Source organism: Lacerta agilis, chromosome 6, assembly GCF_009819535.1.
Source record: "Lacerta agilis isolate rLacAgi1 chromosome 6, rLacAgi1.pri, whole genome shotgun sequence".
In the NCBI taxonomy this organism is placed as follows: domain Eukaryota; kingdom Metazoa; phylum Chordata; class Lepidosauria; order Squamata; family Lacertidae; genus Lacerta; species Lacerta agilis.
The window spans coordinates 64300090-64317653 of record NC_046317.1 but is presented as its reverse complement, the minus strand read 5'-3'; the positions used below and the strand labels follow the sequence as shown (position 1 = coordinate 64317653).

At 41.9% G+C, this 17564-nt stretch overlaps 1 protein-coding gene across 1 annotated transcript in view; it reads left to right on the top strand.

The window, feature by feature from the left end:
• The window catches only part of DENND2D (DENN domain containing 2D), a 32413-nt gene extending 16617 nt beyond the window's left edge, over positions 1-15796 (top strand). Inside the window, exons 5-12 of the mRNA XM_033153131.1 lie at positions 2492-2569; positions 3108-3248; positions 7856-8004; positions 9017-9194; positions 10263-10304; positions 13488-13572; positions 14786-15025; positions 15620-15796. Coding sequence (XP_033009022.1) covers positions 2492-2569; positions 3108-3248; positions 7856-8004; positions 9017-9194; positions 10263-10304; positions 13488-13572; positions 14786-15025; positions 15620-15681 — 975 coding nt within the window. The 3' untranslated portion in view covers positions 15682-15796. The remainder of the gene's footprint in view (positions 1-2491; positions 2570-3107; positions 3249-7855; positions 8005-9016; positions 9195-10262; positions 10305-13487; positions 13573-14785; positions 15026-15619) is intronic.
• The last annotated feature ends 1768 nt before the right edge of the window (positions 15797-17564 follow it).

Sequence of the window (17564 nt, the reverse complement as noted above, 5' to 3'; positions counted from 1 at the left end):
CCCCTCTCTTAATGAACCAAATGTGGCTGTTTCATTTGCTATGGCTGAAGAACCCATTGTTGCCTAGTTGAAGGTTGGTGATCTGGTTCAGATCCTTCCCCCAGAGGATCTCAGTTGGAAAGATGAACTTTAGTCCTAGGTAGCTCAGTTGGTTAAAGCGTGGTGCTGATTATGCCAAGGTTGCAGGTTCGATCTCCATATGGGACAGCTGCATATTCTTGCATTGCAGGGGGTTGGACTAGATGGTCCTCAGGGTCCCTTCCAACTCTACAGTTCTGTGATTCTTGGGCAGGGTGCTAGCTGTGTCTCAGTTCCTGCATCTGTACAGTGAGGTTGAAGCTTGAGGCAGAAGTACTTCCTGTCACTTCTTGTGACACAAAAACTTGGCTCCTCGGAAACCTGGTTTTCTTGCTTGGCATGCACCCACACCATAACACTTCGTGACGACAAATGAGAAAGTGTTATGTGCATAAGAATTTCTGCATAATAATTACAGGGCACAACTTTCCAGCTGATAAAGCTTTGATGTTAGGCAGGGGAGTGGGGAGGAGAGAGAAACACGTACACATCTTTCAGGGCAAATATTTCAATTGCTGCTTAGTTGAAAAGTCAACAGGAAGACTCAGGCCCTGAAAGGTAAAAAGAAAAGCTGGCTTTGTTTTTGTTTTATTTCATATGTTAACAGAACTAGTCATCCAACAATCCCTCCATCAACCCATGGAGACCTGTGGAGAGACTCTTTAAGTTAATCTACAGGACTTCACAGTGAACACTATTGCAGCAGATATTCTGCGGTTCTGTTCATGTTGGTGTTTACTATTTGTATGTTCAGAGAACCACTCAATAGAAATATTTACAAAGAAAAATCCCAAACAGCTGAAGGGACAGTTTGGGGGGGGGGGATACTTCAAATGTAGTGGGGATTCAGAAAAAGGGGGAGGCAGTTGGATGTGTGACCATAAAGAAGTAATTGTCTTGAGGCAAAACAGGGCATAACATCAGGGTGGGGTCACCAACAACCCCCTACAACTGGGTGTGTAGTTAGAAGGGGGCTGAGCTTCTACCTCCTTACTGTTTTTTTAAAAAGCCATTCCCCCCCCCCCCAGTGGTATTCTGTGTCCACATATAACTCCTTCCCCCATCCACACACATAGGGAGAAAAGTGGGTGAAGAGGGGCTTTAGGAGAGGTGTGAAGGTGAGGGAAATGCTTCACTCCACCAACCAGCCCATGCTGCCCTTTAAATCAGTGTATTCGCATTCCATAAGGCTCATGTATGACTCACTTTGAGTTATGCCATCATTGCTCCTACTTGAGTTCTGAGGAAACTCCAGACTCAGAACCAGGGCATGTGCCCAGGGATGCTTTCCTTGTGCCTGTTTCAGTGCTTTAGTGTGAAACCGGAAGTTCAGGAAGCAGTGTCGCCCCTGTCTCTCCAGCCCCCCAAAGTAGGTATCTCATTGCAGTGCCCTGGACTTGCATGCTGATTTCTCTTGATTTGTCACGTGGCCTACCAGGAAACCTGCCATGGTTGTGTCCAGGGGCTATGTTCTACGTGCTGTGACAGTTTGCTCTCACTTGGCTGCACAAGTCCTATGCACGTTTTACTCAGAAGTTAATTAATGCAACTTGCTCCCCAATAGGTGGGTTTGGGGCTGCAGCCTCAGCATGTCAGAGCTCCAAAAGGAAACCCTGCGCAGATGCCTTCTGCCCAGTCAGTATTCATCCATGCAAAGCTGTTTATACTTGGTTCCTCCACAGCCTAGGTTGTTTTCTATGGTGACAAAGAGCTTAACCATCTGTTCACCATCCGGTTTATTTCACGTCTACTAAATTCTCATGTCTCAGGCGGTGGGTAAGGGGGGGGGGAAATCACTTGAGGCTCATTTTGTGTCATGAGGATGCTTCATGGAAATGCACACTGTGACTTAATCAGGACTCGGCTAAATTTAGAAATAAACTGTTTAGTTAGCTTATTTTTAAAAAAACCAGGAGATTCCCCCTCCCCCTCTCCCCCTCTGTTGGCATAGTGAAACTGCATTGCTTCCTGTTGCTAAACCCAATTTTCAAGTTCCGTGGGTGATTTTCACAAAACTGGGTCATCCAGAATTCACCTTTCTTCTGTGTTCAGTGAGTTAAGTTGATGTCTTGTTGATCTTGAGAGGGAGCAGGAGAGCGTTCAAACTGGTCTAGTGTTCAGGGCTTCCTTTCTGTCCTTATCATCCTAGATGACAAAATGTGGTGCATCTGCTGCAGAAAAGAAGAAATACACCCCACCCCAAAGAAGCTTGTTGCAAATAGCCCTCCATTTTTGCTTTCACCACTCCATAACCAACAATTCAATTTAGGGGCTTTGAAAGTTGCGTTTAGTGACTTAGGCTACCTCTTCTTGTTGCTATGGGAATGTTTTTGTGTATTTGCATACTATAAACATGCAGTTTGAACATGGCATTTAGTGGTGGTTAACTTTTGTGCAAAATAATTTTTTTCAGCCATCTGGACGAGGTGCTCGTCTTCCAGAGGTTTACTGCATTGTAAGCTGCCTGGGTTGTTTTGGCCTGTTTTCAAAGGTAGGAGTTCTGGCCTATCTCTCCCTGCACCCCAGTCATCCCTTTTACTCTTCACCTCATACAGAAAAATAGATTTGGCTCAGAATTGCTTGTGTTGTTATTCCATGGCTAAATCTATCTACTTCCGGTATTCCCCTTATGAGGAACCAGTACAAAGAAAGAGACTCCCATCTCGCCTAGATGTCATGCCTTGTAATCCCAGATGTCCTTACTTATTGATCAGTGGAAATGTGCTCTGTACATCATTATTAAAATTAAGAGTCAATGTGGAACAGTAACCCTAGGTATGGGAAGCACTGCCACTCAAGCTCTCCAGTCCTGCAGAGTGGTTGGAAGGATGAGATGCCCTTAGAGGTAAGGCAGTTCACAAGAGGAGTTGGCACCAAGATCTCGAAGATGAAAGAAGCAAAATAAAGTCTTGTGCATCACAATGTGGCTTCCTTGCTGAGAATTCTCTTTCTTTGGAAAGTCCCTGGAGGGATGCAAATAGATTCGGAGTGGCTGTCAAGTGACTGATACCCTTCTTTTCTTCCATTAGATTTTGGATGAGGTGGAGAAAAGGCGGCAGATCTCTGCAGCTGTCATCTACCCCTTTATGCAGGGTCTACGTGAATCCCCTTTTCCAGCACCAGGGAAAACGGTCACCATTAAAAGCTTCATCCCCGACTCAGGGACAGAGGTTTGTAGCTGCTGATAATAATCTCAGCCGGTTCTATCATGACTAGTAAATAAGTCACTAAGTTAAGCAGGGAGTGCAATAAGGCAGGAGCTGGTGATCGCAAAACACACTGTGGCTGGGTTCAGATGTTAACTTGAAACCATGGTCTGAATGTCACAGTTTCATGTTAATATCTGAACCCAAACCTGCCCCAAAAACATAGTTCTTGGGGATAAACCAGGTGCTGAAGTGATGGTTTGAAGCTGGTCTGCAAGTTGCAGTTTGAGCTAACTATGGTTTCGCATTACATCATAATTCAGGGAGCATTGACAAACCACTGTGAGGGCCATGCTTCTTCCTGAAGAGACTACTGCACAATGGAGATGGAAGTGAATTTAGGAAAAGGAGGACAGGACTTGGGTACATTTTAATATTTGCACAGATTTGGGCAGATGTAGATTCCCTCCTGCCATACTAGGACATGACAACGGACGCGGGTGGCACTGTGGTCTAAACCATTGAGCCTAGGGCTTGCCAATCAGAAGGTCAGTGGTTCAAATCCCCGTGACGGGGTGAGCTCCCGTTGCTCAGTCCCAGCTCCTGCCCACCTAGCAGTTCGAAAGCACACCAGTGCAAGTAGATAAATAGGTACCGCTCCGGCGGGAAGGTAAACGGTGTTTCTGTGTGCTGCTCTGTTTCGCCAGAAGCGGCTTAGTCATGCTGGCCACATGACCCGGAAGCTGTCTGCGGACAAACGCCGGCTCCCTCAACCTATAGAGCAAGATGAGCGCTGCAACCCCAGAGTCGTCCGTAACTGGACCTAATGGTCAGGGTTTACCTTTACCTTTACCTTTAGATTCCCTCCTGCTGTACTAGAACATGACAACAGCACCTACCCAAATTCCCTCTTTGATGCAACCATGAAAGGTGTAAGAGACCTGCCCTCTAATGTGTCTTCCCTAGGGAGAAGTCCTCTTAGTTAGAAATATTAGTTAGGTCCTCGGCCACAAAGCGTGACTTGTCTTTCTGTGCTAGTGAGTTTTGACTTCCTGTTACGATGTCAAAAGTTTGTTTCTTTCAGCTGCCAGAGAGTGAAATTCTGGTATGATTTCCTGGCTTGCTCAGTGTTTAAGGCAGCTGGAAGAGTTAGATAGTGGGTGCTGCCTGCATTTTCCTCAAAAGCAACATTATCCTTAAATGGGCATAGCAGTATGTTTCCACCAGACGCTTTTCGACTTGGCTTTTATAGAGAAGGAGAAACTGCGCACAGAAAACAGATTATTTCAGCAGTCACACCCTTGTGGAAGTGCCCTTGCTGCCTTTTGTGCGCATGTATAAACCTCCTCTGCAGGGTTTTGCTCAGGAAACCAGTTCCTTGTGTTTGCATTGCAGACTTTGCTCAGGGAAGAGCCAGTTTCTCATCTTTGTGGTGGAAGCTGACCCTAGGGCAATACGGAGTGGCTGGAATGACGTTATTGTCACTAAAGTACATTTTCTCACCCCATTACGGGAATAGTTGCGAAATGTTTTAAGGAATGATTCTGCTTTTTAAAAAATGAGAAAGGGGGAACAAATTGAATAAACTTCGTTGTGCTTTGAAAATAAATTTTAAAACCAGATAATTTAAAGCATGAGGAGTGGGGAAAGGCCCACCTACTCCAACCTCATAATGCCCGAACAGATGCCTGTGGGAAAGCCACAAGCAGGGGCTGGGCACAGCAACACTCTCCATACCTGCAGCTCATAGCAACTGGTATTCGGAAGTCTACTGATTCTGACAGGAGATGCAGAGCATCTGCCTGCTGCACACTGGAAACAGAATGGCGATGGAAGGGCAGGAAAACCTACAACAAGTCCTGTATGGTGTATTATAGTATGTACTTTTGGAAGTACCACACAGATTTGTCTTCTCTGTGCAAATTGTCAAAAAGCTGATCTAATTCCATGTGGCTTTTTTTCTGGCCCAATAGAGTTATAGGCAGCTTTGGCTGGGATTACTATGGTCTATTTTGTATTTTGTTTTATTTAAACAAAATAATCATTTTTTGATTTGTTAGCCCCAAAAAGGAGCAAAAGAAATAAAAAGAATATAACATATATATAACCCATAAAGCATCACAGCCTGAAAGGACAAAAGTACAAAGATACAGAACGGCCTCAAAGGGTTAATAAAGTATTAACTCCCGCAAAAAAAAAATCCCTTTACAGATAATAAAGATAAGGAAAAATAAAGTATTCTCCACCTGTGAATTCCATCATTACGGTATTGAGAATGAAGCTTGTATAACATCTTAGTTGAGACATATGTTTGCACATGCTGATGGCAGCGAGTGACCACGTACCTCAGTATTCGTTTAAGAAATAAAACCATGCCATGTAGCAAAACAAAAAACAAAATGCTCATTCCAGCTCTGCCCTTTAGATGCTTGTAGCTTGTGAGATATCTTTTCAAGGAGGGCAATTTGCCAAACCTTAAATTACTTGCTTATCAGATCCTGTTCTGTTTCCATATGCAGGTTTAAAAGTGTCAGGTGGAATGATGGCTTAATCGTTAGCTTTGTTATCAAAGAGATCTCGGAGAACACCTTATTCCACATTTCTGCCACCTTTGAGTAGGACATAGTCTCTCTTGTATGTTTTTAGCAGGCAGCTGAAATTAAGATCTGGGTTTTAACTACCCAGTCCTGCTAGCAGAAGCCAGCACAAGGACTGTCAGTAGCATGGCAGAACTTTGCCCACTCTTGCCTCCCCCCCCCCTGCACTCCAACCCTCTCATCTCCTCCAGATCTGCTCTGGAGGGTCAGAACTGTGCAGGAGAGGAGAGAGGGGAACATTGCAGAAATGCCTGCGCCCATGAAATGATCTCGTTAGGACTACACTGAATTCCACCCTAAGCTTGCAAAATAAACAAGAATAGTTAGTTCTGCCTGGAAACAAGCATTTGCTTCTCTGCCTTGGCTGTAGTGAGTCACTTGCAGTATGGAAAGTCCAAAGGTTACCGAAGCTGTTGCACCACTGTTGCCTTTTGAAATAAAGGATTATGGGCAAATGACAGGCTTAAGAGGAGGAAATAGATGTGCATTCCACTGGTTTTAATGGGACATACTCAAAAGTAAGTGTGTGCATGTGATTGCAGCCAGAGTTGGCACAGTCCTCCCTGCTTCCTGGCTGTCTCTCTGCTCTCCAGTCAGTGATGATGGTAGATGGGTTGCCTCTAGACATTGACTGATGCTGCTGAATGGCAAGTAGCCTGTGGAAGGATATGTCAGTTTGGGTTCTCGGTTTCTCATTTTTCCAATCTGAAAATCTCATTTTCCCACATTTCTGCAGCAAATTGCAATTGTTATTATTATTTAAATCCTTGTGGAAATTAGCTTTTTTTGGTTTAATTTCTCCAAATAAATACACACATGCATACACACCCACGGTTTTGAATAATGGGCACATTGTTGCAAACATTTCCCCCAAATATAATGCATGATTGTATGGTATTTTCACAAAGATGTTCATTTTTATGCACATTTCCCCAACAATACGTGCATTCTTGGGATCACTGCACCTCTAAATTCAGGTAAGTTCGAATTTTGAACGACAGCTGTGCTTCTGTTCGCATTTTGCTTCAGAAAGCGCAGATTTTGCAAATTCAGTTTGAAATGCAAACTGGATCAAATTTCTCCACCATCCTTCATGGCAAGCAAAGGGAGTGGAAGAGGTGTTAGCCCAGCCTACCCCATTCACACCAGCTCCATTCCACTCGAGAGATGCTCTTTTAAGCCTGTGCTCTGCCTCACAAAACTGCAAATGGTTGAGGCCCACCCTGTGTGCATAGCTTGCTCTTGTTTTACCTATTCATTGTATCCTGGCAGGTGTAATGTGTGTGTGCATATCGCCCTGGCTTAGATGTCTCAGTTTGTGGATTTTCAGACACCTACCGGTAGTCTTGCGGTGCCACTGGTGTAGCAGGAATGTTTGCACACTGCCCTCTGCAGGTGAAAATTAGCATTATAGTATAGAAGTAAATAAAATATATGAAACTGTTGTCTAAAACAGGAGGTTACAAGCAGCAGCAAGCCTGGAGTTCAAGTGCTTCTTTCTCTTCCCTGGTGTAGCTACAAGGAGATAAGAAACATTTAAGCTAATTGGATTCTCTCACTGTCCAAACTCATGGGGACTCCAGTTAGTTTAATAATAATAATAATAATAATAATTTATTTGTACCCCGCCCATCTGGCTGGGTTAGTTTAAACTAACTGAGAACGAATCTGGATCATAAATCACAGTTTGATGATGATCTTGGCCTATTTGAATAAGCCTTAGTTCTCCCAAGTTCAGATGTAACGGAGAACTCGAGCCCAAGGCTTGCTGCTGTTTGTGCACATAATGCAAAATCATAGTTTAGTGTTACATTCATAAAGGGCATTTAGGTTGAATTCTAGGGCAGTCATTTTAGTTGATCATAATGATTCCTCTTCATTTAGCTCTAATGTTCATGAGTAACTGGAGAAAGTGTGCGAGGGCAAGCAGGGAGTGTTTTGTTTGTTTGTTAAGCCTATGATACAAAATATATCCACTCCTGTCTATAACGATGAACGTAGTCATCCTGCCATGTCTTGGTTTCTTCCTCACAGCATATTGAGCTAACACGGCCTCTGGACTCTCACTTGGAACATGTGGAATTTCAGGCCCTCTTTCAGTGCCTCAGTCCAGAGAAGATCCTCCAGATATTTGCCTCTGCAGTGCTGGAACGACGGATAGTATTCTTGGCTGAGGAACTCAGGTGAATACCTTGGCTTCAGTCTAGTCCGAAAACTAATTGCGCTTTAGCCCCACTGAAATCAGTGAGATGGCTTTGTTGCTTGTACTGTCAGGAAGTGTAGTGATAAGTCAGAATTTCTTTCCCTGTTGGCGTAGATTGGGGTGGAGAATGACTGGATGTGGCCCATCTAGCCACTTTGTTTGTCCCTCTCTACTGGTGATAGATAGATAGACAGATAGATAGATAGATCTTTATTTCGGCTATAAGCCCACACAAATAGAAATAGCTCATAACATAAAAACACAGATACACATTTCTGGTACATAAATAAAATATAACTATAAATCACCGCCACTATTTGGGGGCACAATCTTTAAATATGTCAGTATACAATTTGAAGGGGGAAAAATCAATAATCGTGTAACATTCCAGCACGTCTCTTATACGAGAAAACTGAAATCAGAAATCTTGCTACCTGCAGTGTTCTGTGTGGGTCATTGTCTTGCAGAACACATGCTGAATGAGATTCAGATGGATTATTAGCATTCTCCAAGATTATTGGATTCAGAATGCTAGTCCGAGCTGCAGTGTACAGGGGGCAATTAAACATTATATGGTACAGGGATTCTATTGATTTATTATCGCAAGTACATAAAATGGAAACTTGGCAGTTAGAAAACCTGTGACTTAGTACATTAGATGGAAACACATTGAACCTCGCTTTAATAAATGCGAATCTATGTGACGCAACGGAGAGAGAGGACAAATATGATGGAATCTGAGGCATAGGAGTAATACCAAAGTTCAACGGAGAACAAACTTCTCCGCCCGTCACAAGATTATGTTGTAATTCAACATCATCCAGTCTTTGTTTAATGACTCTTGGCTGAGGCGAGATCTAGATTCAGTACTGCAGAACTACTGGTGCTAAATGAAAGTAATGAAATAAGGGTATTTGTGGGCCTGATGCTCACCTAACTTTTTTGAGCGTTTCTCGGCAATAATCTCATCAGCATTATGACTCCCTTTCCAGTTCCCTTTCCAAATGCATCCATGCAGCTGCAGCTCTTCTTTACCCCTTCACCTGGGCCCATACGTACATCCCGGTGGTTCCAGAGCAGCTTCTCAGCACTGTCTGCTGCCCCACACCCTTCATGGTTGGGATCCAAAAGCGCTACCTAGACGAGGTTCAGGAGCAACCCATGGAAGAGGTACTGTCCTTCATATCTCTTGAGTGAGGGGAAAGTGGCATTGAATGGCAAGAGAGCAAAACGTGACTGTGTGTTTGGGGCTATCTCAGCACCCAAGATGGGCATTTGCGATGTCCCCCTATGTCCTCCTGCTGGCAAGGCTGCTATTCTTCATCACTTCAACCTTCATATCCAGTTTCCTGTCATCTTAAAGGCTTGGCATGGTCATTTGGCTCTCATAAAATCATTGTTGGTTGTTCCATCCTACTACGATATGCCTAGATTTTTTTTGTGTGCAAATATTTCAGTTTGGCTCCTGGTTTAATTTTATGATGATGTAAGTTTACACCTTTTGGCCTGACTCAAACCCCTCAAAGGACCTTTCATCAAAACCTTGAAATAAACCAAAGAAACTCAAAACAACAAAATCCTCAAGGACTACTTCTCTACATATGAACTAGCCCGGATCCTCTGGTCTTCATCAGATGCCTGTCCCCATGTGCCCTGCCAGTAGTAGGTACAGAGTGTGGCCACACAAGAATGGGCCTTTTCAGTGGTGCCCCCCAGTGCAATCTGAGGGATACTCTACTTGGGGAGATGTGCCTGACACACCATCTTTGTCAGTCTTTAGGTGCCAGGCTGAGACTTTTTTGTGTGCTCAAGCTTTTGATAATTAATTTGCCTTTTACATTGCTGTTCATATTTTAGCGGGTTGGGTAGGACTTCCAATATTTTACTGAACGTCTGTTTCATATATTTTCTATTGTTCATAGTTTCACACTTTCCTTGTTTTAAATTGCTTTTATTTGTTGTATTTATATCTTGTCAAGTTGCTTTGGGACTTTTAATTTTGTATTAAGTGACTAATAAATGCAAATAAAATAAATAAATAAAATACCATGGTTACTGGGCATCAGAACCCAGAATGTCAGTGCGTGTTTTGGCACAACTTGGCTGAAGCCCCTGCCTTCTGAATCCCCTGCATTCCTTCAGTCCCTCCAATTTTGAACATTCTCTGGATAGTTTGCTCATTCTTAAGGTAGTTTTGGATAAATAAAGCTGGATCTTATTTTATTTTTACCTTTTTAGGTGCTCCTTGTTGATCTGTGCAAAGGAAAGTTCTTAAAATTGGTAAGTTTGATCCAAATCCAACATTATCCTTGGGTCTTCGATGGGCACTTCCCAGCAATTATGTTTTGCTAGGGCCCCATTCTGCACTACACATTTAGAGCAGTATTATAACACTTTAAAAAGTCATGCCTTTCCCCCACATACAGGATAACAACATCAAGCTTTACCTCGCTGTACTGACATTTCTCCATCCATTCCCAATTGGATGTCTCATTGCCATCTTGTTGTCAAACTCAAGATGCCAGGCACTGGTCTTTTATCTCCATCTCCACCACCTGTTGACAGGGCGTGTAGCCTTGGCTTTACACCTGATTGCTCCATTCCTTTTCCTCCCTGTGCTCAGTATGTGGACAATTAATTTCCCTTCTTGCTGTACACAGTGTTGCCAAAAAACTTTCCCATTTCACTCTGGTACAGTGGAACCTTGGTTCTTGAATGGCTTAGCTGACGAACAGATCAGCTCCTCAACTCTGCAAACCCGGAAGTAAGTGTTCTGGTTTGCAAATCTTTTTTGGAAGCTGAACGTCCGACACTGCTTCCGCTTGAGTGTAGGAAGTTCTTGCAGCCAATCGGAAGCTGTGCCTTGGTTTTCGAATGGTTTCGGGAGTCGAACAGACTTCCAGAACAGATTAAGTCCAAGAACCAAGGTACCACTGTATTTGCTCGTGCTCTTGAAGGTAGAGGGTTTTTATCTGCAGTCACATTTTCAGTTGATGAAACACTCCAATAAATCAAGTAAAGCCTGGAGCTCTAGTTCTTATTCTTCTGTCTTTAAATATAATGTGTGTGTTTCCATCCTTTTTGATATATTTTTTATTTGCTTTTCTGTTTTATCATATCATCAACATATACTGTGTCACAGTCATACATAGGTTAATAGGAACAATAACGTAAATATAAGAAACACACACACACACACACACACACACACACACACACACATATATATATATGAATATTGATGGTAACATAACTTACTCCTCCTACTTATTTGACTGTTATAAACCTTAACTTTACTCCCCTTCCACTCTTTCCTTGGTTTCCTATCTGCCATCTTTTCAACTGCATTTTCTTTCTTTACTAAGTTTTTTTTATTGCCTTATATACCATAGACCTTATGACCTTATCCCACATTGTAACCTCTACTGTTGAGTATTTTTTGTCAGCCTGTTAACAATTATTTTCTTGTTATAGTATTTTTCCATATAATCTACAGTGGTGCCTCGCAAGACGAAATTAATTCGTTCTGCGAGTCGTTTCGTATTGTGAAAATTTCGTCTTGCGAAGCGCGGTTTCCCATAGGAATGCATTGTGCGGGGGGGGGGGACGCAAAATGTTTTCGTCTTGCGAAGCACGACCATAGAAAAATTTGTCTTGCGAGTCACCTAAAAAAACGCAAAACCCTTTTGTCTAGCGAGTTTTTCGTTGCGCAAGGCATTCGTCTTGCGAGATACCACTGTATATATATTGTCCAGTCCTCTTTTAAATTCTTGTCATCTTTATTTCTTAATGTATTTAACATGCTGGCAAGTTCTATATATTATAATATTTTAAGGTGCCATTTTTCTCGTGGTGGTACTTCGTCTGTTCTCCACTTTTGTGCTACCAGAATTCGGGCAGCCGTGATCACATACATCCATAGAGTAATATATTTTGGGGGGGATATCTCTTGTTATTATTCCCAGAAGAGCTTCTGGGCTTTGGGGAAACATTCTTCTAAACATTTCCATAAGTTTGTTATACACCATCACCCAAAATTCTTTTATTATTTGACAAGACCACCACGAATGATAAAATGTGCTGGTTGTTTCTTTGCACTTCCAGCATAGGTCACTTTTAGATCTAGACATTTTAGCTAGTTTGCTTGTTGTCAAGTACCGCCCATGGATCAATTTTAAGTAGTTATCTTTTAGAGCATAACTAGCAGTGAATTTTAAGTTTATTTTCCACAATTGTTCCCACAGGTTCAAATCAATCTTATGACCCACATCTTGTGCCCATTTGATCATAGATGATTTCACAAATTCTTCTTTCATTTCCTAATCAAGTAATATCCTATACATTTTAGATAATTTTAAACTCTAGATATTATTTCTTTTTTGAATTGTGATGGTTTTTCTGCAAATCCCAATTTCTTATTTACCTTAAATTTTGATTTGATTTTGTAATAATTTAGCTAGTCTGAAACATATTCTTTAATCTCTTCAAAATGTTTTCATTTTTGGTTCTGTTTTTGAGAAGTCTGACAATTCATTATAGGTACTCCAGTTATCACTCATATTAATTTTCTTCCTTGTCTCAGCTCCTTTTGGGGATAGCCACCTTGGTGTTTCTTTCTTTCTTTCTTTCTTTCTTTCTTTCTTTCTTTCTTATTTTATTTGTATTTCCCCCATGTCCTAATTAAGTTCTTTCTAATAACATGCTTGGCAAAGCTTTTACATATTCCAAATACAGGCGTGCCAACCGTATTTGACATCATGGCCCTCCAAGTCTAGTAACTGTATTTTCTAGCAATACCCAGTCTTTTATCCAGCACAGGCAGGCAGCTTCAAAATACAATTCTAAGTCTGGGTGTGTGAAACCTCCTGTTGTCTTTTATATCAATAAGAGTCTTATGTTTTATCCATGGTTTCTTCTCCCTCCAAATAAACTTATCAACAGATCTTTTTGCCAATCTTTCAGACATCGTGTATTTTTAAGTATTGGAATCGTTTGGAATAGAAATAGCATTTTAATTGAACTCAGACCTGCCTAGCCTCCAAAACATTACTAGACCATGTGCTTTCAAACAACATCCTGGGATCATTTAGACAGTCTTCACTTTGCCAGGCTAGGCCAGTATAATCTGATGCCAAATCCAGCTGTCAGGTTGTCATGCTGCCTGTTTCTTGGTTTCCTTGTGAGATAATCTTTCTGTTCTCCTTAGTACCCTCTCTGATACCATGGGATGGCCCCCATTGATAGCTAATGAGAGACTGCTTATCCATATGGTTACATCTGTCTCTGTACGTTGTGCAGAATGTGTCTTGGGGGAGCTAGTGGCCAGACATGTTTATAGCCCTGCAGACCTGAAAGTGCAATCAAAAAGGAGTTATTTTTGAGTGACAGCCCCTTGTCCTCACATCTTCTGCTGCTTTTCAGTGGCTGGCTGTTGTCAAAACTTCCCTGTTTATAATTCTGCAGGTTGGTGACGAAGAAGAGATTTTGCCTGCCAAGTTACAAAGCGAGATGCTGTCCTCTCTGCCCACGATGAACAACAACGTACAAAGTAAGCCTGCCTGTCTCCCTGTATATGCATAAAACAGAGCTATTTGAGAAATGTGCTGAGGGAAGGGCTCCAAAATGGCTGTCCTTGGACAGATGAGCTCAGAATGGAGATCCTTCTTTCCAAAGATGGAGGAGACAATTTTGCATCTCTAGCTCTTTCTGCAAGCTAGTGGTACAGGTAGATCTTCCCTTTGGAGCCCTATGTTTCCATGGCAACAGCTCCTTAGCAGTTTAATGCTATAGGATTGGGTTTTATGACTTAAGGACGCCACAGTTAATTGATGAGTTAATACATCATACTGCCTCCACTGTGTGTAAGTGGTAGACATTTCCTCATTAAGAAAATGAGTATGCAGAGCTTTAAAGCTCTTTGATTAAAGGGGCTGTGAGAGTGAAGAGTACCTATGTTCACGTGAATTTTCCATAATCCCTATTAGAGATTAATGTCTGAGAACTCTGAAGTACTCAGCAAGGATGAGTAATGTCTGTTCCCTGGGGTCTGATGTCACCAGACTAGGTTCAAGCTTCTTCTATTAATCTGCAAGGCCCTTAACAGTTTGAGTCCAGGATATCTTAAGGACCGCCTAATCCCTTACATCCCTGCCCAATCACTGAGATCTTCCAGGGAGTGTTGTTTGTTCCCCATGGCTCAGATATATAGCTTGTAGCCACCAGAAATGGGGCACATTGTGTTGTGAGTCCAAACCTTTGGAACTCCCACCTGGCTGAGATTAGGCAGGTGCCCTCCATGCTCATCTTCAGGTACACAACAAAGACTTCCTTATTCTAGCAGGCATTTTAAGGCAGCCTTCAGCTTTATGGTGTGTCTTTAACGTTTTATTCTTTGCATGGTTTATTTTTATGTACACCTCTTAGAAATGCTAATGATTAAGGGGTATATGAATGCAATCAATAATAAATGGGCACATACTGAACCATTTGTGTGCATCCATGCTAAGTACTGGGTGACTCTCTCTGCATGCAAGAAAACACACAAGAGAGGCAAAAAAAAGAGGCAGGCAGACAAAAAGGCCATCTGGTGCTGTGCAGAAAAGCACCCAATCCTTATTGTGAGCCATTGTAGTACTTGCCCCCCCCCACCACACACACACCAAGGAGGGAACACAGGCCTGTATCCTGAGGCTTGGGAAAGGAGCAACATTTGTGCTAGACCTGAACTGTACATTGTCTCATTTTCTCTCCCTGCCCCCAAGCATCTGAGGAACTCAACACGCGTGTTTCAGACGCCTTTGTGCAGTTTTTCGTCAAAACAATTGGCCACTATCCGGCACACATCAAATGGGGCAAGAATGGTGAGGGCAGCTTCCAGGAGAGGTCGTTCTGCAAGGCCCTCACCTCCAAGACCAATCGCAAGTTTCTGAAAAAGTTTGTGAAGACACAGATGTTCTCCTTATTTATTCAAGAAGCAGAAAGGAACAAGAAGAGTGTTGAAGGTAAAACTGATATAAGTGAAGCCATTCTTCCTTTAAACAGTACTTATAAATATAGTTTGGATATGAGGACTCGCATTTCAGGCTGAATAAATTGGGAGCTCTGTCTTTCTCACAACCACAATCCATACATAATTACTTATTGCAGTTGAGAGCTAGGTGCAGCCCGGGGGGGGGGGGGGAGAGAGTGCATTTTCCCCTGAGAAATCATCAAAGTTTGAATGCTGCAAAAATGAGTATTATGCCAACAAGTGTTGTTCTGATAGTTGGATCCCCTGCAACAAATAAATAAATGCTGCACACCTGTTGTGGAACTCATCTACCCAGATTTCCCTGAACATTTAGGTTTCTGGGTCCTAGTACCCCAACCCCCTTGTTCTTAGGGTTTACTGCCCCACTGATTCACTGCTCCTCACCCCCAGACAGAACTGCTGCCTGTCAATGTAGACAGCCTTTAGATGGATCAATGGTCTAACTCTGTATAAGGCAGCTTCCTATGTCCCTAATCTTTTACTGCAATGTGGAAGCGGATGGCAAGATCCTTTAGGTGGGGAAATCCATATGCAGTGATTGGTGCATTTTGTTTCTTATTCACAGGATATTTTCAGAAGAGATTAAATGAATATGAAGAACAAAAGAAGCAAAGGAGACTCTCCTGAATTTGGACTCTCAGAATTGCTCACCAGCAGATGACAGGCCTGTGCCTAAAGTAATTGCCTGTTTGGACCAAGATAACTTCCTAGGAGGAAGAACATCATTGGATACGCTGGTTCTCAATGTAGTCTCTCCTTCATCTGTGAAACATGAGAGGCCAGCTTGGCTTCAGGCTCTACTTTTAAATCTTCTCTTCCTTTTCAAGACTGGCACTACAGAGCTTTTCTATTATATAGTTAAAGTTTGGCTGCATTTAACAGCCCGGCTTGGAAGTAGGACTGCAGTTCTTTTAAGAAAATGGCAGCATAAAACTGAAATGAACCAAGTGATCATCTTGGTTAAAACAGGACTCTAGAAATTCAGTCAAATGAAGGAGATGTGGGGTGGTTAATAATGACAAAGATTGTATAGCAAGTGATGAGAAAAATTATATTAATTGGAAACTTTTCTGTTCTCATTAAATGGTTTCCAAATCAATGGTTTCATTCAGTGTTTGCTTCTAATGGCATCCTATTGTTGGAATCAAATTTCTGTTTTTATTTCATTGCTCTTATTTCCATTTTTGTAAAGTTGTGTTTCTGCACTCCACTTGTTCCATATATTTTTCTTAGGGGGAAAAACGTGTTGAATTTTTCTTCTTACCTAGGGCTTTTGGCCCTTAGTTTAAAGGATTTCTAAGTATTTTGTGGGGCAGGATCTGCAGGACTTGTCGTTTATTTGTATAGATGGATTTGTTTAGTTTATACTTTCATGGCTGTGTTTATTGTCATTGGTTTTAGTGTTTCCATTGTGTTTGAAAATTGCTTTGTCATTTTTATGAGTAAAGCAACTAAATAATAATAATACTTAAGGGGTGTGGTGGCAAGTAGTAGCATGCAAAGGAATGAAAGGAAGATTCTCAAACTGATTTGAAAGGAATTAAAAAATAGAAAATGTGGAAGTGAGACAGGGACTGAAAAAGCAACCTTCATGCTATCTCATTGACACAGTGAAGGGGAATAAGCAGCCTAATCCTGTTGAACCACACAATAGTTAGAGAGGTGCTAGTTCAAAGCACCCTTTTTTTTTAAAGGACCCTTTCACCTGGCACATAAAATATGAATTATAAATTGGGGTTGGCATGTGATTGAGCTGGAGATTGTGTCAATGGGAACAATAGAGCCGCTGAATGCTATTTGAAGGACTATGGCAGCATAACCATACAATGAGGTCAATGGATAGCAAAGGCTGCTGTGATGAGACACTGTAAGTAAACAAATACTGAAATGTTTAAAATCAGAAAAGTTACATTTTCCCAGTTGGCCTGGTATTTTAAGGTTTCAATGAATTCCAGTTAACTCTTGTTTTAGAACACCTGCAGATTCCTACATTGTTTATTCTAAGACGTGCCTTTATATACTAATTTAAGTATCTGTTTTATTTTTAGAGACAAATACATTGAGAGTCCTCTTCTATAACTTCAGTCCTTAATCACTGACTTGTAGAGTCCAAGTGTAACAGTTAAATCTTCTTTGAGGAAGTGCTTCTTCTCATGTACAAAGGTAGGGATTAAACCACTTTGAAAGGCAACATACCAACCTATTTAACTACAGGTGGAACAACTGGAAGTGCTATTGCAGTTTGTCTTACCTAACTTCTGTGTTCAGTTGCTATGGACTCAGTTGTTGCTGTGAAATGCAATGCACTATATTCACAATGCCGCTGGAACCTACATAATCTCAGCTGTGGAGTGTGTGCCTCACTCTTAAGGTTCCACAAAGGCCTTCATCTAAATTCTTGTTTGTATAGGAGAATAGGGCAATGGGGAATGGGTGGCAATCTGCCACATGTACCAAAGGGAAAGGCTGCTGGTGCCTGCTTCATTTGAACCCAGGGACTAGTCAACCAG